The 24393-nt window shown below is 40.8% G+C and overlaps 1 protein-coding gene and 1 pseudogene across 1 annotated transcript in view; one reads left to right on the forward strand and one right to left on the reverse strand.

Annotated features, from left to right (window-relative positions):
* Window positions 1-593: 593 nt before the first annotated feature.
* Window positions 594-24393, reverse strand: part of znf1035 (zinc finger protein 1035) — a 30922-nt gene continuing 7122 nt past the window's right edge. Inside the window, exons 4-5 of the mRNA XM_065260947.2 lie at window positions 9578-9631; window positions 594-9498 (exon numbers count right to left, since the gene is read on the reverse strand). Coding sequence (XP_065117019.1) covers window positions 1342-9390 — 8049 coding nt within the window. The 5' untranslated portion in view covers window positions 9391-9498; window positions 9578-9631 and the 3' untranslated portion in view covers window positions 594-1341. The remainder of the gene's footprint in view (window positions 9499-9577; window positions 9632-24393) is intronic.
* On the forward strand, window positions 11448-11564 carry LOC135728070 (5S ribosomal RNA; annotated as a pseudogene).

Below are 24393 nucleotides of genomic sequence, written 5' to 3' on the forward strand. Positions count from 1 at the left end.
TATTTCACTAAAGGCATTTTATAGATTTGCACTGATTAAATTAAAGGTTATAGTGACATTCATTTTTTTCAATATTGTACAAGATAAATAGTTTCTATTAACTTAGTTGTATATAACACAGTCGATTTCAGTTTGGAATTTAGAAAATGTGATACAATGAAAACAAATTTGATTTGTATTTCTCCCTTTCAATATAGAAATAAAATATAAAATGCAAATGGTTCATGGAAGGGCACGAACAGTTCACTATGCAGTAAAATTTTATTGGTTTCAGTGTTGCCATATGGCAATGCTCACTATTTTTTCTAACTTTGTTATTGGAAAAATTTAAATGGACAAGATGTGTGCTGTACATGTTTAAAGTCAGAATTAAAAGTAGAATTATTATTAGCAAGATAATTGCAAGGTAGTAAAATTCTTCAGACAATATAAAAACATGGAATAATACTTTACATTAATTCAATTAATTGTAGTTTTATTATGACATACAGTTTCTTAGCTAATACCACCTGAAATGGGTGCAAAATATGGATCATTATGACATTACCTTTAAACATAGAAAACTATAAGAAATGTGTGCAACAACCACAAAGTAGATGTAAAGGATTTATTTGTTATTCGTTGAAGAAAATCTCAACATATAATACAAAAGTAAAACTAAACTAATCAGGTTTTTATAACCATATATAAGCACTAACGTTGTTTTAAACTCATAAGAAAAGGCTACAATGTGTCATTTACAAAGGTCTTAGTGAAAAGCAGTTTTTATGTGAGACTTCATTTGAATAACATTGTGAAAAAAAAAAGAATTTATACAACATTAATGTCATCACAAACCATTAGACCTCAAATGTTTATAAGCCGGTCAATATAAAAGTTACTCTGAAATCGTTAACCATTTTTGAAGGATGTCTAAAACACATGGTAAATGTAACAAGGTCAAAAGGTCCCTTGATGAAAAATAAGACAGGATTTTAAGCTGTACATAATGCCTGGGGCATTTTTGATCTCTTATAGTACTTTGATCATGCAAATATACCTATAGTTCCATCAATCATGTAGATTGCATAAATATACACAACTCAGTCTGAGTACTGTACAAACAGAAAAAACTACGGAGCAGTTCACAGAACTGTAGAACAACTTATATAAACATTAACAGACTGATTCAGAACTAGGGTAAAACACCAACGTTATATTTCAAAGGGGATAAAAGCACTTGGGCCTATGTAAAACGAACAATGCAATGTATGTACAATTGATCTGTAAATAACGTTCAGAAAACTGAATGATTTTAAATAACCTGCATTGCAGGAAAGGTGGTCATCAATAACCTGCCCTTTATTCATTTACTGGGCATTGATATGGGAAATGGCTTGGCGGTTGGGTCTGGAGAGATTCTGGAGAAACAGTGTGAGTCATCTGATGTTCCTCCAAAAGACTTGGAAAAGCAAAGGCTTTGTCACACTCTGTGCATTCATAGACGACTTGCCCCACATGGGTTTCCTGGTGTTTCTTCAGCTGAGAAAACATGCTAAAGGATTCGCAGCACATATCACACCGGAATTCTTCATTGTCCTTATTTAAGGTCTGATGTTCAGCATGTTTTTTCTGTTGATGTTTGTTAAGATCATTGGACGTCAGGTAGGCTTTGTTGCATATTGAGCAGCGGTATTGCCTTTTTGTGTCATGTATTTTTCCATGAGATATCAAAGCGGTTTCTGTTTTGAAGGATTCTGGGCACACATCACATCGGTAAGGCCGTTCATTGTGTGTTTGCTGGTGCTGTGTGAGGTACCGTTTCTTTGTATAGCATTTCCCACAGACCAGGCAAGTAAAAGGACGTTCTGCATGTTCAATTTTTTGGTGCTCCTGTAAACTACTATTGGAGGAGAACCGTTTTTGACAAATGGTGCATTTAATGAAGTCTTCTCCAACGTCAACCTCCTCCTCTTCCTCCTCGCCACGTTTAAATGGTCTCTCAGTATGCTGCTTTTTGAGGGAGGAGGAAACGGATGACTCCGAGGTGTGCTTCTTCGAAAACGGCATTTTACGATTACTACAGTGGTGTTTGCGAAAAGCATCACTACCGAGAAAACTGTCACCACATTCGGTGCATTCATACTGTGTAGCAGCAGTCAAATGGCATTGTTCATGCTCATCAAGACTTTCCTTTGTGGGAAAAGTTGTATTACAAACACTGCACATGTGAGAATGAACCGAGAGGTGATTTGCCAGATCCAAGGCTTGGTAAAAACTCTCAGGACATATTGGGCATTGGTAAATTTTCTCACGCTTTGCACTGTCAACGTGGATCATCTTTTCACGGCCAGGAATGACTGTGTCCTCAGGTGCCTCCTTATCCCCATGACTATGTAAATGAGTAAGATAATGATGGTGGTAGCTGAAACTCATATTGCAACGATTGCACTGATAAGAACGCCGTGCCGATAACTGATGACTAAGCTGATGCTTTTTGAGGTGAGAACCGTGCAAGAAATACTTGTTACATTCAGGGCACGAGTAGGGGCGCTCTTTTGCTGGATTGCACCCATGTTCAGAGAGCTGTTCTGGATCTGGAAATCTTACTTGACAAATTCCACAACGATACTTGAACTGCCCAATGTTACTTGTCACAAGGCTTCTACTGGGACCAGCAGAAGTAACTTGATTTGTTTGAGGCTCATTGTGTGGAATCAGAGGAGGGAGCTCCTCATCTTGGGCTGTATGCATCTTGCGATGATTTGCCCGACTTGTTTTGCATGAAAATGTTTCGTCACAAAGATCACATGGGAAATTTTCATCACGGTGTGTAACCATGTGCTCTGCTAGTTCTGCTGAGCGAGTGAAGCTCAAGTGGCACTTTGTGCAGCGATGAGATGGTTTTCTGACATGCGATTGTTTGTGTTTACGCAGAGCAAAGAAGGAGACAAAGCCTTTACCACACATTTGACACTGAAACTCAGACTTATGGCTTCGCTGATGCTGTTGCAGATTTACTAACTGAAAAAAGCATTTCCCACATTCCTCACACTCGAAAGGTTTCTCACCAAGATGGCACCTTTGATGATCCTCAAGATTTTCTGATGTTAAGAACGTTTTACCGCAAACATGGCAAGGAAAGTATGGTGCTGAATCAGAATCATCATCACTGTTATCTTCATCTTCGAAATTTGAGTCGGTTTCTTCTTTTTCTGACTCTTGATTAACGGATGATTTGTTTTCAGATGTTGTCACTGAATCCTCTTTATGTTTCAATTTGCAGTGCTTTATGTATGACTTTTTAACTGTATAAATTTTTTCACATGGATGACATTTGAATACTTCAGGTTCTGGCTCTTTGATCGAATGAGCAAGGCCTTGGTGAATACTCATGGCTTTAGTGGTCCAAAATCTCAATGCACATACGCTACAGACAAAAGGACGATTGGGGTCATGACACGATTTATGGACCTCCAACTCAGAGGGACAACGACAGTCTTTCAAACATATTGGACAGATATTTTTCTTTTTGTACTCATGCTGGGTTTTCATGTGCCTTTGAAGTAAACCAGCTTGGCCGAAGACTCTACTGCAAATGTGGCATCGGTGTGATTCGCTTGATCTGCGCACTTGATCCTCACGACCATGTTCTTCCAAATGACTTATGAGTCGAAGTCCATCTGTGAAACTCTGATCACACTCAGAACATTGATACTTGTTAGTAGCAGTGTCTTCTTTACCATTTTCTTGATCTTTACATGAGAACCTGGTCTGTAACACTCCAGTTCCTGTTGTATTTGAGCCTTTATTAAATACTAGCACTGTGTCAGCTAGAGCGGATTCCAATTCCTCTGCATTTTCTGTGGTGGACTCGTTTTTCTTGCTGACAATCATGTGCCCAGTACATTTTCTCTTGTGTTTCTCCATTGTTTTTTTGGTCCAAAAACCAACATGGCATTTTGTGCAAGAAAGTGGGTAGACTCCGGTATGAATGCGCATGTGCATACCCAGCCCAGCAGTATTGGCAAACCGCATGTGGCAATGTGAGCATTTAAGAGGTTTGTTGAGATCCTTGTTTGAATTCTCATGTTGCTCATCTGCAGGTGGCTGACAGCTACTTGGAGGGCTATGTACTTCATCAGTTGGCTCTTGCTTGATTATTTCAATTGGATTTAATTCCAATTGCCGTTTATCAATATTTAACCCTTGACCAGTTCTATGCTTTGCTAAAAAATGTTGCTGAAGCTGTGAGAACAACAAAAAACGGTCACTACAGTTAGCGCAGGAGAAACCTTTAATCTTGGATGGGGTGTCTTTGTTGACCACTTTAGAGGATCCAGGTGACTTTAAGCTGACAACACATGTCTTCTGGTGTCTAAGCAATGCATCCTGGGTAAACAGGTCACCACACTTGTCGCAAAGAACTTTTTCTTGGCTTTCTGCCTTTCCAGTGCATTTAACCAAGTGCCGTTTTAAGTAGTCTCTTCTGATGAAACGCTCCCCACAGCTGTCACAGCCATATGGTTTTTCACCTGTATGAAGACGTATATGCACCTTTAGTTGCCCCTGCATTTTAAAGCGGCGAGGACAATATGTGCATTGGTATTTAAATTTATTCATGTAGTGCACTTGTATTCGTTGTAGAAGTTTAGATGTTTCTCTGCATGGTTGGCTTTGAACATCACTCTTTGCTGGCTGCACATTTTCTGTTGAAACCGCCTTGCTTTTGGCTGGCTGTATGCTTTCTTTTGACATTTTCTTGCATTTGACCTTGAGGTTATGTCTCTGTAAATTCTTTATAGTAGTGTAAGTATTACCACATCGTTTGCAAGGAAAAGGTTTTACAGTAACATGCAACATGGAAATATGTCGCTTCAAGTCGCTCGAGGTGGAAAACTGCTTTGAGCAAATTTTGCACTGCAACTCGTTTTCCTGCTCAGTTTTCCTTCGGCAGTCTGCATTATCGCTGTCCAGAGGCATCTTTACAATTCGCACCTCGAGTCGTTGCTTTCCTCTGCAACGATTTTGGTGCAGTTTTAAATGATCATAGCGTGAAAAACACCCATCACATGTCTTGCATCGATATGGCTTGACCTCTGTATGAGTGAGGATGTGGCGTCGTAGATATCTTGGCCTTGCAAATGATCTTGTGCAAAATTTGCACTTTAATTCCCCCCTATTTTCTTGCAGGACCACCTTGTTCTCTTTCACATTTTTTACTCCAGCAACCACTTGTTCAGTTTTCTTTGCACCACTGTGTTCCTTTTTATGTTTCTTTGATGGAGCATCACACAAAGCCTCATGCTCTAAGCAGCGAGACTGACTGTTGTATTTTTGTCCACAATGCATGCATGCAAATGGTTTTTCCCTAGAATGAATTCTAATGTGTCTCAGGAGGTAACTTCTGTATCTTAAATATTTAAAGCACTGTGGACACTGGTGCTTAAATCTGCCATTTGTTCCAGTTTCTTTTGATACTTTACCCTGACAGTGTTTTTCATGAGCATCTCTGTAGTGTTGCTTGTTAAAAGTTCTTCCACATTTTCGACAAGGAACTCCTTTGCCTTTGCAGATAAGCTCATGATCTTTAATTTTTCTTCTTCTGTAATACTTCCCACAATTTGGACAAGGGGATAGTGTTTTTGCCAAATGGGCTTTCTCATGTGATTTCAAATTGCTGGAAAAACGAAATGAATGTGGGCAGTATGAGCAATTATAGGATTTGCTGGCCTTTTTTGACGCAAAGTCTACAGTGTTTTTAGACTCTACTTGTTTAGCATTTGACTTCTGTAATACAGGCAATTGTTGCACCCCTCTACATTTCTCCTGATGCGCTTTAACAACTTCCATTCTATGGAAGTGTCTTCCACAGTTTAGACATGGAAATGGCTTTTCTCCAGTGTGAAGGCGGATGTGGCGAATCAGCCCAGCTCTATTTGAAAAGGTGCGCTTGCAGAACTGACATTTGGATGCAGAAGGATCTGGCATGTGAGTTAAACAATGCTCGCTAAGCGCCTTTGAATCAGCGAAGGCTTTTTGGCAGAGACCACACCTGAACTCTTCTTTGTTAGTTTCTTCTACCTTTTCAGGTGTAGCTTGGCCCTCTGGAGGTATCGTAGGTTTGCGTTTTTTCTCATGCACTGTCACGTGCCGCAGAAAAAATACAGGAAACTTGAACTGCATTGGGCAGTCAGGGCACTTTAGCATGCCTCTTTCTGGATGGGACTGTCTGTGTTTTAACAAATCTCCAATAGATGGCAAAACTTCCAAACAGTCTGAACACTGTATTTTCCGCTTATGGACATTTTTGTGAGCAATCAAGTGCGCGCGCCTAGCAAAATTCTTACCACAATCTAAACAACGAAAAGGTCTGTTCCCGGTATGAAGTTTTAAGTGCTTTCCCAATATAAGTACTGATGTAAAGACTCTTCCACAAAAGCGACAAGTAAGAGAAGCACTTTTAATCTTGTCAGCAGATTCTTTGTCCGAACCCCCTGAATCAACATTGTTATGTCTGTTAGTCACCTTTTTGGTATTTGCAAGCAATTTATGCTTTGCTAGGTGGCTGTAGAAACCAGACTTGCTAGAATATGCAGCTGGACAAAAAGTGCATTTGTAACGTGCCACTTTTTGAATGGATTTAGTCAGTTGCAAGTCTTTGTCCTCACTGTTGGTTGCGATCTCCTCCTCAAGCTCTTTTTTTCCATGAATTTTCCCTTTGGATGTATACATTTTAAGCCTAAGACATGTGTTCTTTATGTGTCTGTTGCGGTTACCGGACACTGTAAACATGTCATTACACAAAGGACACCGATATTTTCCACCAATTTTTCCTTTGCCTTTTCTCATGTATTCTTTGAGACACTGTTCACGCAAATGCCGTGTCCGATTGTAGGAGTACTTAAACAAATGAAAACAGATGGGGCATTTGAACTTGGCTGGAAATTTGATATCAGGTACTAAAGATTTTTTTGATGGGACTTTGATACTTTGAGGGCACGCCTCTCTTTTATGCTTGTTAAGATTCCAAGAATACTTGAAATGTCTTTCACAGTTCTCACACTTGAAAGGCTTTTCATCCGAGTGCGATATAAGGTGTGATTTTAGTTGTGCTCGGAGTCTGAAACTCTTCCCACAAAACTTGCAATCCATTTTTTCTGGTGACTGTTTTTCCTTGCATACATCTACTAGACTCACATAACATTCACGTAGTTCTGTATTGGAGTCATCTGTGTCAAATACAAAGGGGCTTGTTCCTGACTTTTTCAGAGGTGATTTTAAGTGGTCTGTAGAATGTAGAGAAGGGTCCAGTATCAGAGGTAGGCAGTTTACTTTCCTTTTGTGGCTCTGAAGTGTTTGAACAGTAGGTAAATATAATCCACAACATTCACATCTATGTTGTGTGACAACTCTGTGCCTCAGCATATGTTCCTCATAAAACCCTTGTCGGATAAAGGCTCTCCTACAGTACATGCATATGAACTTTGCATTCTCCACAGTCATCCCTTTGGAGTATTTAGGTGAAGAATTTAGGTGCTCCTTTAGTTTAAATTTTCCACAGAAATGGTTTGCCAATGTGTCACCAGTGAAATAAGTTTCACAAGTAGTACAATATTGGACCTTGTGCAAAGAATGTGTAGAATGGGAGTGCTCAATTAGCTCATCTAAAGTTGGTGTGGACTCTTGGCACTTAAAACAATGGTAATTGTTTTCATTACAAGCCTTCTGTTCAGTTGTCTCAAGGAGAACAACAGGCTGCAGTCTTCTCTTTTGGGTCTTAAAAGATAAAGAAACTCTGCTTGCGATGTTGTCATTTTCATTCAAGTGATTTGGATAGTTGGAAGCTGAAGAGATCTTGGATGTTTGGCAGGGACTAAGCACCGGTGGATCTTTTGGTGCACTGGTTTCCTCATCCATCTGATTACTGTTACTTTCAAAGGCAGCTTTCAGAAGAACTGGTGGTTCAGCATCATTAAACAAAATGCATTTGGGGATCTGGGTCATATTCCCAACTACTGAAAAGTCGGATTCATCAGTTTGGTTCACTTGTGATTGTTTAAAACAGTCCTCATTGTTCTGCTCTGTGCTTTTTAAACCAAAACAAGATTCAAGGAATCCAAAACTACTCCGCTCAACCACTTGTTCAGTAATTGAAGTAGAACATTTCTGTCCGTCCAAATTAGGTGACTTTTCATAGCCAGGAAAATCAAACGTCTCCTCTAATACAGGTTTTGAGGATGTGTTTTTGGGATCAGATTTTTCTTCTAAATTGCAGCCGCCAATGAATTCTTCTCCACAGGAGGATCGTTCTAATCTCTCCTCAAATTCAGGCTGAAAGGACGCGTTTTCTATATCTGGTTTCTTTATTTCCAGTTGGCAGTCTTTTAATGAATCTGTGGTTGAGCATTTATTTTCTTTTTCATTAGAATTAGATGTGGCCTCAATATTTGTATTACTTGAGGTACAAATGGAACCTTCTTCAATGGTTGAGCAGTTTTTTTCATCTCCTCTTGAATCAGAAGAAGCCTCAATATTTGTATTACTTGAGGTACAAGTGGAACCTTCTTCAATAGTTGAGCAGTTATTTTCAAGTGCATTCAAAATAGATGAGGCCTCTATATTTGTATTACTTGAGGTACAAGTGGAACCTTCTTCAGAGTTACCAGATTCATCTAAACTCATCATGGGTTGATCCATAGAAGAATCTGAATCGTGAACAAGGATGTCACTTTCCCCAATCTGACCCTTTGACAAAGGTACCACACCATTTAAATCTTCCAGGCCTTTAGCTTCAGCACACTGATCCTGAACATTTATGAAAAGTGATCCATCTCTCCAAACAATGCCCTCACTGTTATCATTTTCTCTTTTGCCTTCACCCATGGTCACTGGAGGTGCACTTCCAACAGTGTCCAGCTGTTGATTTGTACTTGAATGTTGGTCTCCATCCTCTGAAGACTGATTGGGCTGGGTTAGATTAATTTCAACTGAAGAATTTAAATTGCAATCAAGATTTGTATCCATTTCAGAGCAGCTGCTAATATCGGAGTAATCCACAAGATTATCTTTTGTCAATGTAGCTTCGTTTAATTCTGCATTGTCAGAATTTGCTTCCACAAACGACTCACTCTCTCCTGGGTTAAGCAAGTAACATGGCGTCATGCTACCATTAGACTGTCTCTGATCCCCTGTTTTGCCTTCTTCAAGGTCAGCTGAATGTATTACTCCTTGCCAGGATGAATCATAGCATGTGTGCTGCAGAGAATCTGACTCCGTGTTCAATTCATTTATGTCAGATTCAGTAATGTCTTGCAAATCCATCATGCCCACAAGATTCTCCTCCTCAATAAACTCCTCAATATCATGAGCAAGGCTCTCCGAGTCTATTTCAACTTCTTTAGATTCCATAGTTCAATCAAAAGTTCAGGGTCTAGTAGGATAAGACTGGGCTTGCTAGAGCACATCCCATCCTTAAGCCATGTTCTTCCAGAGGTCCAAGGATTACTTTTCTGAACTCTGAAAAACATTTTTATGTGATTAAAAAAAGCATATAATACTGCTAATAATAAAATAGAACAGGAAATAAAATGCTCACCACACTCTATCCACTACATATCAGTGCAAACATTATAGCCGATTTGTCGAAGACCTACACAAAGAGAAAAATCCATTTCAAACAATTACTTTAAACAATATTATTGCTATTGACAACCTTCTTGCTTTTAGGAACACAACAGTCATTTTAAACTACAATTGCAACTAGCAGTTTAAAAAAACAAGTTTGTGAACCCTTTGGAATTAGGTCACATTGACAGACTAAACAGGTTTTCAAATGTTTAATGAAGACATTGAACAATCTTTCACAGTGCAGGATGCAAAAAGTGAACACTTCAATTTAGGAACTTTCTCCTTTAGCAACAACAACATACACTAACATTTCCTGAAGCTTTTAAGACTTGCAAAAAAAAAGAGAAAATCTTCCCATTTCATCTGTTTCAGCCATCAATATTTTCAGGTCTTCTTGATTGCACACCTATTTTAGGTCATGCCTCAGGTTCTTACTTGGTTGAACTTCAAGACTTTGGCTTGGCCATAACAACACATGAATCTTTTTTCTAACTATTCTTCAGTTGATTTACGCCTGTGCTTTGGTCATTGTCTTGTTGAAAACTCTCCTAAGCTTAAGTACCATATACAGTTGCCCTGACATTATTTGGTGAGATGTCTTAACATTTTTTAACTCATTGTTCCTTCACGAAAACAGAGATAAAAAGGCCAAAAAAAATTTGGTCTTTACATCATGCTTCGTAGTTGGGTAAGGCTTGACTGTGCAGTGCCCTTCTCTCCATACCTTACAGTGTAGCATCAAAATTTAGACTTGGTCTTATCTGCTCATAAAACATTTTTACTAAAGGCGCTGTGAAACATCAGTTTCCTTTTTGGTCTTGTTATAGGAACACTATGTTTGTTTGCCAATGAACACTTGAACAAAAGCAGCTTGAATCTTAATAGTTATGGATGTCATGTACCGTTCCCTCGGGTTCTCCCACACCTCATTTAGGATTGCCTGGTTTGCTATTGGAGGACTCTGCAGGACAACAAACACCAGAAAACAAGCAACTATCCTAAATGCTCTCTATTTGAAGAACATTTCTTTAACTTTATAAAGTGCTCGGAGCGCTTACTCACACCATACAATCTGAACCATGCATGAGCATGTTTAACTCCTGAAGTCTAGTTTATTTGATGAGTGGGATTGTTTAACAGATAATCATGTTTATCTTATATAGATAATAATTATATTCTTTAAAGCGTAACTAAACCCCTGGTCAGAGCCTGACTTCGCCCACTGGCAATATTTGAAAAATGCAAGAAAAGTGGGAAGATCCCAACGGAGATAGAGGGGACGAACTAAGCTCGTACCAAGTGTGTGGTGAGATCGTAACAAGGGCGTGGTGAGCTTGAACCTGCTTACGTCACGAGTCATTTTTTGGACCCAACATCCAATAGGAAAATTCAACTGCAGTAGCCACCGTTCAACCTGAAGAGGGCAGCACTCAGACGTTTTTTACACCATATATTGCAGTATTGAAACACTTTATATCCAAATGTCAAAAAAGTTACTAAAATCAACGAACAGCACTAATAAAGCATCATTCTTACAGATCATTAACTAAAAAAAGTTGGTTTAGGGTTTAGTTACACTTTAAACTCATATTTGATCATGAAAATGTCATTTCTAAACGTTCCTGATAAAGTAAATTGTGCCTTAAAATAGCCATTGTATAACAATTTTATTGTATTAAAATAAAGTAACCTTTAGTATAGGATAGTTAATTTAGTATATGTGAATATGCCAATTTGTTCCTACCGCCACTCAATTACACCGACTCACACTACCTGATTCACTCGGTCACTGATGGGTTTCATCATGATTGTGATATGTAGGAAATGGTTCCTAAACTACCAGCAGCCATATCACCCTGTAGCCCAAGACAGCTTGCCCACTGAAGCTAAGCAGGGCTGAGCCTGGTCAGTACTTAGATGGGAGACCACCTGGGAAAACCAGGTTGCTGCTGGTAGAGGTGTTAGAGAGACCAGCAGGGGGTGCTCACCCTGTGGTCTGTGTGGGTCCTAACACCCCAGTATAGTGACAGGGACACTATACTGTCAACAAGCACCGTCTTTCGGATGAGACGTTAAACCGAGGTCCTGACTCTCTGTGGTCATTAAAAATCCCAAGATGTCCTTCGAAAAAGAGTAGGGGTGTGCCCCGACATCCTGGCCAAACTTGCCCATTGGCCTACTAATCATCCCTCATACTAATTGGCTATATCACTCTGTCTCCTTTCCACTAATAAGCTGGTGTGTGGTGGGTGTTCTGGCGCAATATGGCTGCCGTCGCATCATCCAGGTGGATGCTGCACATTGGTGGTGGTTGAGGAGATTCCCCCCTTTCACATGTAAAGCGCTTTGAGTACTAAGAAAAGCGCTATATAAATGTAAGGAATTATTATTATTACCCCCTAATGATAGTGCTCTAAAGCCCGGAATACACTGCACAATTTTTACACTCCTATAAGATCCATACCTTATCACTCTGTGCGACATGGATCGTTTAAACTTGGGTACCAGAGGCATGTAGACTGTACGATGACGACACGGAAGCTTCAGCGGCAGCGCCGCAGCGTCACAAGTTGTGCACCGTCACCAGCATGCGCTCGTGGTAAACAAGTACCAGCGCACAGGTCGTAGCAGCAAATACACTGTGCGGTGATCATGCTGAATTTCTGACACCGTCAGAAACTATCGTAGGCTATCTTTGGACGCAAGACCGGGTAACGGCCGTCTTTGAGCCTCTCTCATTGTACGACATAGGACCACCGATGAAGAGCCACAATCACAGAAATCGCAACGATTGTTTCACGATTGCAATCTTTTGTTTGGGACAGCCAATAATCATGCAGTGTATCCCGGGCTTAAATCAGCTGCTGTCACGTCCTTCGTGGATAGTATTATTGGACAACCCATATATAACTGGTGTGTTGAGGGAGGGAATCAGGGATGTATACCACAACCTCATCTCTAAAACTTGTAGTTATCTTTACTGAAGGGGACAGTAGCAAAATGTATTTAAAATTGTGGAGAATCTTAGCCAATTCTAGCTTATAGCTTTAAAAGCCCAGAATTCATCAACAAGATATTAAGAGACATACAATGAGAGCTACAACAAATGAGTTTAAAGAAAAAAATTTCACTAGGCAGGTCAGTTAACCAACCTGAACCCAACGGATACACTCATTCTAAAAGAACAAACTTAAGGGGACTTTGCCTCGGTAACCAGAGTGACCACCTGTCCCGCTTTACGTTGTACTGTACAGCAATTTTACCATTTGTCCCGCCTCACACAAACTGAGCATCTGTCCCGCCTTTTTATTTGACCCTGCCTAATAAATAAACGGATATGTCCATAGGCATACTGTTAACTTATGTCCAATAGTTCAGAGGAGAGCAAAAAAGCATTAGTCGATAGGCTGAGTCGAACATCAATCAAACTGTTGACTGGTGCACAAACGCCTCCTCAACATTGTCAACAATCTCAAATTGGAGAGCGTGCGCTGTTCGGTCAGGCTATTAGATAGACATCAAATGTACAACAAGATTTACAGTCACTTCTCATCATCTGCAAAGCGCACTGAAGAACTAAAATCATTGTTTGACTATGTGGATCAAGACTATCATGCTGTACTAAGGGATGTACCTACAAGATAAGTTTAGGCTAAGTAAATGACCTGCTGTCTCAAGGCTTCATGTCAGCTGGCCTGCAGTGAAGGCCTACTTTCTGCCATAAGGAGAGGAACACTGTCCAAAAGTGCTATGTAAGCTTTTTAAAAAGGATCAACACGCTGATGGGCTCCCTCTTCAATTACAGGCATACCGTCCTCCATAATGCCCTGAAGACATTCCATGATATTATATTGGTTTTGGAGGGAGACAATATAACTGTCTGCGAGTTATATGACATTCACACCACTGTATGTAAGCATGTGGCATTGTTAGGACTTAAGAGTGAATTCACATGCTCTCATCTCTGTGATGTGGTTTGCTCCAACTTTGCTCCAAGGCCCAAACACACCAAATTTGACTGTACTTGGATCCTTTAGCATTCCTGTGACAAATGCACATGTAGAAAGAGTTTTTTCACTGATGACTGCAGCACGAACTGACCAATTAAGCCGGTGCTCTGTGGATCTTATCAAGAGTGAGATTCAAGTCAGGAGCAACTTTGGATATAGCTGGGCAGAGTTATACAGCTATGCATTGAAAGAGAAAACTCTCCTGGATGTAGTACGGACAGACAAAAAAATATAAATTCAAGAAGAACAATAAAGGTAAAATGAACCTCTGTTGTGTAAAATGTAGAATATATTTGTGGTCCTCTTGCTACACTATGTTGGTTTTTATGTGGTTGGTTTGCTGCTACCCATGTGTTTTTTTTTAGAAAAGTGCTATCCATGTTGCTAGGGAATGCTGTTGGCCTGCTACCATGTGGATTGTGTTGACACATAGGCAAATGTGTGTCTTCATGATGGAAGAATTTTTTCTTTTTTATCCCATATAGCCATTCTTATCAAAAAGGATTTTGGTTTACCTTATTTGCACTGAAAAAGTTAAACTTTCTATAGGCAAGCCCTAAATATTTTGCACTGTATAGGCTATGCCTTATATTTTGTTGAACTTAAATAGGCTAGGCCTAATAGTTTTGTGTCTTGTATTTTAAGGTAAATTTGTTTCACTGAGAGCATTTTTTTAATGAATGGTCCTTTGGACAGTTGACTAATTTGATAGTCCCAATAAAGACGAGATGTTGCAAAATTAGTGTTTTATCTTTTATAGGCCTATGCTTTAAGCTGTAGAAACCTTGGGTGATATTTTGGGTCAGGTAGCGTCTTAATCTTTTAGTCGGTGGGTTCAAAAAATGTTTCGTGGTAAATTAGACAATAAATCTTAAGTTTAAAACTATTACGTCTGTCCCACATTGTCCCACTTTACTATGCTACTTGTCCCAAATTTTGTTTGACTGGAGGTGGTCACCCTAGTAACCAAGCAGGAACTGGACCCACCATGGCTCAACAAATTGATGACAAAGTACAGTGCTCTACATAGTTGCTGAAACTAGGGATGTGATGGTAAGAAAATCTTCCCACTGGTAATCGATATTTGGCAAACCTGGTGATACCAGTAAGGGGGCTTTTAAACTGCTTATGAACTTTATTGCATGGCAGTACAGCATTGGGGGGCAGTGCCGGGGTAGGCAAGTGATGAAATTGGTGAGAGCCTGAACACCATGTAGCACTGGTAACGCCAACTTTCACAACAAACCAATGAAACCAATTTGGTTATGTTTTAGGACTAGATGACACAATCCCCTAAATATAAGACCTGAGGTATAAGTGGTGACATTTCCTCCATCAGTAATTTCCCTGCTGTAGGGGTGGCTGAATGGGCTGCGACTGGGGTTTTGCTTCATTGGGGTCATCAGGTAGACACCCTCCTTCTCCGGTGTTTCGTTGATAGGCCCACGACACCTCAAGAGGGCTCATCGGCACAAACCTGGCGTCCCAGGTGTGCCCCCCTCTGCTTTTACCCCTTACGTGCAACGTGGCTTTCCATCCACGTTGTTCAGCATCAGCTGCCAACTCGGTGTACTTTATACTCTTGCGTTCAAATGCCTCCTCTACAGCAGCCTCCCAGGGAACAGTAAGCTCTATGATGTACACGATATGAAGTGAGGGGGACCAGAGCACAAGGTCTGGTCTGCGGTTTGTTGTGGCAATCTCAGAAGGGAAGAAGAGACTTTGGTTCAGATCTGCTACCAACTTCCAGTCTCGAGCCCTTCTAAGCTGTCCAATGTCTGATGTTATCTGGACTTTGGCTGTCTTTGCACCTCGGTTGAACTCGCTTACGTATGAAGGATGGAATGATATAGGAGGCAGGGCATTGATCTTTATTCGTCTGCATTCCAAGGTATCTGCTAGGCACTTCAGAACATGATTGTGCCGCCAGGTATAGCGGCCTTGTGACAAGCTTGTTTTACAGCCTACCAAAATGTGTTTGAGGTTTGCGGGGAATGGACAGAGGGGGCACGTCGGGTCTTCTCCATACCACTGGTTGAGGTTTGAGCGGGAAGGCAGGACATCATACGTTGCACGTAAGATGAAGCTGATGTGAAATGCATTCATGCCCATTAGCTCCCTCCAAAGAGAACTTTCTCCTCTCAACACCTTCCCATCTCACCCACTATCCTTGCTTCGCTTGTGAAACTGCTTTTGCACATCTCGTTGCCTGTTCTTGTCGACGCACCTCCTCAACAACCAATTGTCGGCGCTGAGCTGGAGCTGCCTTATGCCTCCTCTCCCCTGTTGCACATTGCCAATAATGTCTCTGTGCCTAAGGTCTGACTTTGCCTGGTGAGTAGCTGCAGCTGGGTTCCATTTCCTTCCGGTCACCAGGGTATGAGCCTTTTGGGAAACACATGGGTCACAGGACTCTGTTAGTGTCATTTCCAGCCTTACTTGAGAACACTTATACTCTTCTGTAAGGCTGGAAACAGGAATGTCCAAGATATCTCTTCCATACAGCCCGATATTAGTAAAGCATCTGGGAAGTCCCAACCATTTTTTGGCAAATGAGCTGACCAACCTCTCCAGTTTTTCTACCTTTAAGATTGGGACCTCATAGATGGTAAGAGGCCACCTCAGCCTGGGTAGTAGCCCAAATTGAAGGCACCACAGCTTTAATCTGCCGGGCAGCATGGTCTTGTTGATATTCTCAAGACCGCACATCGTGTCCTGCCTAAGCCTGTCTATTTGCTCTGTGTCCTTGAGGGTGGCATGGTACCAGCGACCAAGACTCTTGACTGGCTTCTCTGCCACTGTTGGTATAGGCTCCTTGCCCACATAAAACCGATGTTCCGTCAGCTTCCCCTTGACAATCGAAATGCTCCTGGACTTGCTTGGCTTTATTTCCATCCGGGCCCAGTGGATGTTCTCATGTAGCTTGTTTAACAGCCGCCTAGCACAAGCCTTGGTAGTGGTGAGGATGGTCATATCATCCATATAGGCTCTGATAGAAGAGAGACGAAGACCAGATTTGAGCTTCTGACCGCCTACTACCCACCGAGATGCATGGATGATGACCTCCATTGCCATCGTGAACGCTAAAGGTGAGATGGTACATCCTGCCATTATTCCTATTTCTAACTGTTGCCATGCTGTGGTACAATCGTCAGTTATCAGGCATAGTTGCAAGTCTTCAAAATAGGATTTAACGAGGCTGGTGATTGCTTCTGGGACACTGAAATATTGGAATGCAGCATAAAGCATAAATAAGCATAAAGAACCCTTAAATAAACCTGAGAGAGCAGGATAGCGGCTCAGTAAGTGATGTCCCTAAAATTATGCATAACATAGCCTGATCACAATTTCCATTAGACATATAGGTTTACAGACAAAACAAAAAGTTCCACTTAAGTTCTGGTCTACTAGTCCAGTTTCTCAACTCTGGTTCTCGAGGACCCCCTTCTAGAAAGTTTTAGACATTTCATTTAAAACACCTGAACTAACTCATCAGCCTCCTTCCAGAATGTCTCCCTAACAAGCTAATAACTTAAATCAGGTGTGTTAATTAAGGAGACATCTAAAACATTCTAGAAGGTGGTCCTTGAGAACCAGGGTGTAGAAACACTGTACTAGCCTATCCAATAAACAATGCAAAAGTATGTGCTGTGAATGTTCTTGAATAGTACTTTTGTAGCATTTGTTAACTTCACACTGACCTCCTGTGAGTAAACTAGTCTGGCCCTTCTCTTTTAAACGCTCACAACAAGGCATTTTTCACACACAATCTGCCTCTTATTGGAACATTACTGGCTCGGTTCTCACCAGGCATCATACAAAGTTAAAGTCACTCGAAAATTATATTTCTGATATTTTGTCTGAATAGCTTTGAACATTTTGAACAGAACAATGTTAACATGATTTTATTTACAGGCTTGGAGGGCCACGGTCCTATAGTGTTTAGTTCCATTCCTAAACAACTGAATATCAGGTGACCACTGAGGTGATTCAGGGATCAGTTTTTGCATTGAGTGCAATCATTAGGGCACAAGACTTCTGATTATATTGCGATTCACGTGACAAGCAGCTTTACCTTTAATTCCAACTTAATGATCCCAATATCTTTGCTTGGATTTCTTCGTACCTTCAAAACAAAATTCCTGGTAAGCCCTACCAAACCATCAGTCATATATAGCTTCACTGTTTTTCATAATATCCCAGAGGTTCTCAACTGGATTTAACTCTGGGGAACATGAGGGCCAGTCAATGGCATCAATGCCTTTGTTTTAAAAACTGCCTACACACTTTTGCAAAACAAGGCCAGACATTATCATGCATCAGGAGGAACCCAGGATCCACTACCCCAACATATGTTCTTACAATAGCTCTGAGTATTTAATCCAGTTACCTAACGGCGAGTAAGGGAACCATTGGCTAACATATGGAAATTCGACCCTTCAATGAAATTCCTCTCCAAACCATTATCGACCCAAAGCCAAACCAGTCATGCTGGATGATGTTGCAAGTAGCATAACATTCCCCAGCTTTTCTCTTCTGTGAGGAGAATGGGATGCCAGTGGCAGACTTGCCAATTGAGCTGCATGGCTGAGCTTTAAAGACAGGGCCTCATGCTAGCCTCATGAAGTTGGTTTTTGATTGGTCAAGAAACATGTAAACCAGTAGCCATTTTGTAGGACTCTGGCAGAGCTGCTCCTGCAGATATCGGTCCTGCTGCTGGGTTGTTGTTCATCACATCCCTATGCTCACCTGTCTCTTGGTCTCTCCTCCATGTTCTTGAAATTGTGTTAGGATACAAGCCAAAATTCCTTGGCAATGGCACATATGTGAAGGAGCTCCTTGAGGAGCTGGACTGCATATGTGCAACCTGATTGATTAATCGACTTCCTGTAGCTGCCAGCATCAAATTGAAGTCCCTGACACCATTTTTAGGACAGTTACTGAAACTGCACCATGTTGTCTTACCTTACTCCTGTACATTTATGCTCTCTCTATGATCAATAAATGAGTGACCCTGACTGTTCTCTTATGAGATCCAAAACTGATCTCAACAACACTTACTTGATATCTTTCATGGAATGAGTTGCCAGCCTACACATGACCACCAAAACACCAACTTAAAGCGATACTAAATATAGAGATCTAAATATCAAAATTACTCTGACATACTCTCAAACAATCCAATGCACATAATGGGAGAAAACAGGGATCAGGAAACAACTTTGGAGAAAGATGTATGCACTTTTTTGGGCTTCAAAGCCAGAAGTAATCCCCACAGCTCCAAATGGTTAATAAAAGGTATTTTGCGGGTAACTAATGAGATTTTGTATAATTGGCTGGAGTATTCCTTTAAGATGCTTACCATGAGCTTATTGTTGGCTCAAGGCAAATATGAAATGCTCCCTCATTTGTACAACACTATGGATAAAAGGCATCTGCTAAATTAATCAATCAAAATGTAAGCAACCAATAAAAGGTCTTCTAAAATACCTGAAAATTACAAACAGGTGTGCTGGAGCAGAGCTGTATCTAAACTCTGCAAGACACTGACAGTTCAGGATTGCAGAACACTTCTGAATTTATGCATCAAGTTATGACTGATTAGGTATTGCATAGTCAACAAATAACAGAGGTAAAATGTTACTTGAATTCAAACAAATATACAGTGAGGAAAATAAGTATTTAAACCCCCGGCTATTTTGCAAGTTCTCCCACTTAGAAATCATGGAGGGGTCTGAAATTGTCATTGTAGGTGCATGTCCACTGGGAGAGACATAATCTAAAAAATCCAGAAATCACAATGTATGATTTTTAACTATTTATTTGTATGATAAAGCTGCAAATAAGTATTTGAACACCTGTCTATCAGCTAGAATTCTGACCCTCAAAGACCTGTTAGTCTGCATTTAAAATGTCCACCTCCACTCCATTTATTATCCTAAATTAGATGCACCTGTTTGAGGTCGTTAGCTGCCTAAAGACACCTGTCCACCCAAAACAATCAGTAAGAATCCAACTACTAACATGGCCAAGAAGAGCTGTCCAAAGACACTAGAGACAAAATTGTACACCTCTACAATGCTGGAAAGGACTATGGAGAAATTGCCAAGAGGCTTGGTGAAAAAGATCCACTGTTGGAGCAATCATTCGAAAATGGAAGTAGCTAAACATGACTGTCAATTTCGCTCGGACTGGGGCTACATGCAAGATCTCACCTTATGGGGTCTCAATGATCCTTACGAAAGATGAGAAATCAGCCCAGAACAACATGGGAGGAGCTGGTCAATGACCTGAAAAGAGCTGGGACTAGTGCTGCACAATTAATCGCATCGCAATCGCGATGTCAGCCTGTGCAATTATATGACTGCAAAATGTTGCAATTATATTAAATAAATACATGTGTGGACTTGTTAACACAAACTTTCTGATAACAGTTTGATGATTTTCCTTGCTGTTTAAAAAAGAAAGAAAAACGAACAAAAAAGGCAGTGCATGTGTGGCATGCACGTGTGTGGTGTGTGTTGTCACTTATGTGTGCGCAGCGTGGAAATACCAGAGCGAAGATGGATGCAGAGGAGGTTGACCCAGTGATCTGGTAGCTAAAAAAAAAACTCTACGTCTGTTGTATGGCAGTATTTTGGATTTAGGATTACTGACACTGAGCAGTTGCTACATCACGTGGCAATACGAAAACATTTCTAGTTTTACAAATACACATTTTAGCATTATCACTAAACTGTGTGTGGATTTTCCTTAAAACCCATCAAGTTGACTCATGATACAATTTATTGTAATCGCAATCGCACATCGCAATATTAGCACGAATAACCGCAATGGGAAAAATTACCCAAATCGTGCAGCCCTAGCTGGGACTACAATTTCCAAGGTTACTGTTGGTAATACACTAATGGCGCTTTTCCATTGCATAGTACCCCACGGTTTAGTTTAGTTTGGGTCGGGTCAGCTCACTTCACTTTGGCGTGGTTAGCTTTTCCATCAAGTTTAGTATCACTTCGGAGTGGGAGGGATTATAGGCGTGTCGTTATATTTACGCTGCCTACTGCTGTAACATCATACACGTGAGAGCGTTGTTGTACATTCCCATACATTCATTTATTTCTCAGTCTGCCACAAAATTAAAATTGGCCACCACAAATAGATGTTTGCACATCGCGTTTATCACTACCTCTGACTCACGTGACAGTTTCTGTTCAAACACCCGACCTGTGGCATCAGTCGACGGCGCTCCGCTGAGCCTCATTCAAGTTGCATTTAAGCATATATAACGCGGACGTGCACGTCGCGAATGTGCCGCCACAAACTGCAAGTCTGGAAAAAACTGTTATGGTGTCCCGGATTCTCAACCTGCGGATGTTTTTATCGCTAAAAGGTTGTTTGGAAACTTATAGCAGAACACAGATAACAACATGTTTGCTTGAGACAGCGCAAGCTAGCAGTAAGCTAAAGCTACTATTTACATTATAGCGATGACGTGACGATTCTCTCAGACCAATCAGTGATCTACAGTGTTTTCGCGTCACGTTTGGTATCAGCTCGGGTCGCTTGGAACCCCAACCGAGGTGGTACGAAAAAAAGTATCGGGTACTACGTACTGCACCCAATGGAAAAGCTCCCAAAAGTAAGCTGACCCAACCCAAACTAAACTAAACCGTGGGGTACTATGCAATGGAAAAGCGCCATAAGACGTCATGGTTTGAAATCATGGATGGCACAGAAGGTTCCCCTGCTTAAACCAGCACAAGTCCAGGCCCATCTTAAGTTTCCAATTACCATTTGGAGGAGTCATGGAAGAAAGTCATGTGGTGAGATGAGACCAACATCGAACCTTTTGTTCATAATTCCACTAAACGTGTTTGGAGGAAGAACAATAATGAGTACCATCCAAAGAACACCATCCCTACTGTGAAGCATGGGGGTGGTAGCATCACGCTTTGGGAGTGTTTTCTGCACATGGGACAGGGTGACTGCACTGTATTAAGGAGAGGATGACCGGGACCATGTATTGCGAGATTTTGGGGAACAACCTACTTCCCTCAGTTAGAGCATTGAAGATGGGTCGAGGCTGGGTCTTCCAACATGATAATGACTCGAAGCACACAGCCAGGATAAACAAGGAGTGGCTCTGTAAGAAGCATATCAAGGTTCTGGCGTGGCCTAGCCAGTCTCCAGACCTAAAACCAATAGAGGATCTTTGGAGGGAGCTCAAACTTAGTGTTTCTCAGCGACAGGCCAGAAACCTGACTGATCTAGATAAGATCTGTGTGGAGCAGTGGGCCAAAATCCCTCCTGCAGTATGTGCAAACCTGGTGAAAAACTAGAGGAAACGTTTGACCTCTGTAATTGCAAACAAAGGCTTTTGTACTAAATATTAACATTGACTTTCTCAGGTGTTCAAATACTTATTTGCAGCTGTAACATACAAATAAATAGTTAAAAAATCAAAATCATAATTGTGATTTCTGGATTTTTTTATTATGTCTCTCACAGTAGACATGCACCTACAATGACAATTTCAGACCCCTACAAGATTTCTAAGTGGGAGAACTTGCAAAATAGCAGGGTGATCAAATACTTATTTTCCTCACTGTATAATACACTGCAACTCGTTCACAAAGCGGAAGATCACAAAATCCAAGAGCAGAGTAATTAAAAGCCAGATGTATTTTAACCCTGCTAGACATTCCATTTCAACTGTAACTGGTATTACTAAAAGGTGAATGAGTTTAGGAAAGCAGAAACCTAGCCACAAAGCAGTAATCATGTAAAGTCCCAAAGCGTGGTCATCATGTGCTAGAACACACAATGCCAGTTACCAAAGCTCTTCCCATAGCTGAAAGATTCCCAAATTTCGCTGGCATTAGCATCAGCACAAACAATATGCAGTATGAGCTTTAAGGAATGTGTTTCCCTGACCAAGTAGCTGCACAAGCCTGATATCAAGTACAATGGAAAGCACTGGATAGAGTGGTTTGAAGCACACCACAACTTGATTCTAAAACGTTTTTTAGAGGTTGGGCTAAGCCCTACTTCCAGTGAGGGAAAATCGTAATGCTTCAGCATACCAAGACAATTCAGACAAAGCTACACTTCCAACTTTGTTGAAACAGATTAGTAGTGGCCTATTTTATTCCAGCATGACTACTGCAGTGCACAAAGCAAGGTCAATTAAGGGACGGTGTGAAAAAAAGTACTAATCCACAGAGCCCCCTGACCTCAATCCCACTGAACATCTTTGGGAAAAACCATCATGGAGTCATCAATTAGACCCATGCCTTCTTACCCAACATTAGTGCATTAACTCAAAAAAGCACCACAGGATGGCTGGGCAGAAACTCCCACAGTAAAGTGAAAGCTATTACAGCTGCAATTAGAAAAAACAGATCTACAATAAAATCTATTTATTTAGAATACAATGACACTGTTGGTCAGTCTGGTATGCTAATACTTTGTTCAACAGTGTATTTAAAATACATTTATAAATGTTCTGTACATTTGATTATCTTACGATAGACTTTTGCACATAAAAACTGTACTCCTGACCAATCAACAATACTTTTTGATCTAATGTCTCCACCAATTCCTTTAAAGATCAACTTTCAACATATTTTTCTGTACTCACTAGTACAAGTCCAAGTCTGCAGATGACATTAAAGGAATTCTTCACCAGATTTAAATATGAATATATTATTAAATTGGGTCACCTATATAGTAGAAATGTGAAGTGTTTTTAGAAATTGGTGCCTTCTAGGCTGAGAAAAGCCGTAAAATGTGTTATTGGCTCATGTGGATGAAAAACACCAAATTCCAGAATGCATTCCTTCGCTGCTTTACAAGGCAGAGAGGGCAGGAGGGAGGGACATTCAACTAGGCTAGCTACTAGCAAGTTGACTCAAAAACTGAAATGAAACCGGTTAATGTGAGTCTCTATAACGAGTTACTTGAAAGATTATTTTAAATACTACAAATACTACATCGAAATTGTGATAAGTTGCTTTGTACAGGAGGGATGCAGTCAAAACCAGGAAAGGACAAGTAATAAGTTTCCATCATTTGCCAATTTTGACGGTATAGATGTAATCCAAAAAGTCGTAACCAAAGGGGAGTTCGCGTTGCTGAAATGTCCATGCTAAGCGTTCACAATATAACATCCATGTGTGTATTATTCAGCGTATTACATATGAGAAATATTTATATTCCATCGGATTTAGTATAAAATAATCAGTACGCCCAAGCTCGAGTCTGTTGGGGTCTGGCCATTCTTCCTGACAGGAAAAGAGCCAGGCATGGCGTGTTCCTCGGCTAAAGCAGCTGCTCCGGCATCATCTTGTTTCTTGCTGTATTGTGGCTCGAACGTGTAGCCACAAGCATGCATTCACGCACCAGCTCTTCAAAATCCCATTCTGCCATATCGTCTTCAAAACTAAGATAGCTGACACTGTTTATTGCCTGTTGCCAGATCGAGTCTGCCCGGGCTATGGCCATTCTTCCTCACCGCCAGGCAAGGCTCACTCCTCGGCTAAAGCAGCCGCTCCGGCAGGCTCTTGTTTCTCGCTGTATTGCGGCTCGTACGTGTAGCCACGAGCGTCGGATTCGCGCAACAGATCTTCAAAATCCCCTTCTGCCATATTGTCTTCAAAACTAAGATAGCTGACACTGTTTATTGCCTGTTGTTATAAATGTTTACGGCTGAAAAAAGACGATGAAAAAAGAGAGCCTTAGCGAAGATTCAAGATGGCGGACTCGCGTTTTGATT

Source organism: Paramisgurnus dabryanus, chromosome 13, assembly GCF_030506205.2.
Source record: "Paramisgurnus dabryanus chromosome 13, PD_genome_1.1, whole genome shotgun sequence".
NCBI classification, from domain to species: Eukaryota; Metazoa; Chordata; class Actinopteri; order Cypriniformes; family Cobitidae; genus Paramisgurnus; species Paramisgurnus dabryanus.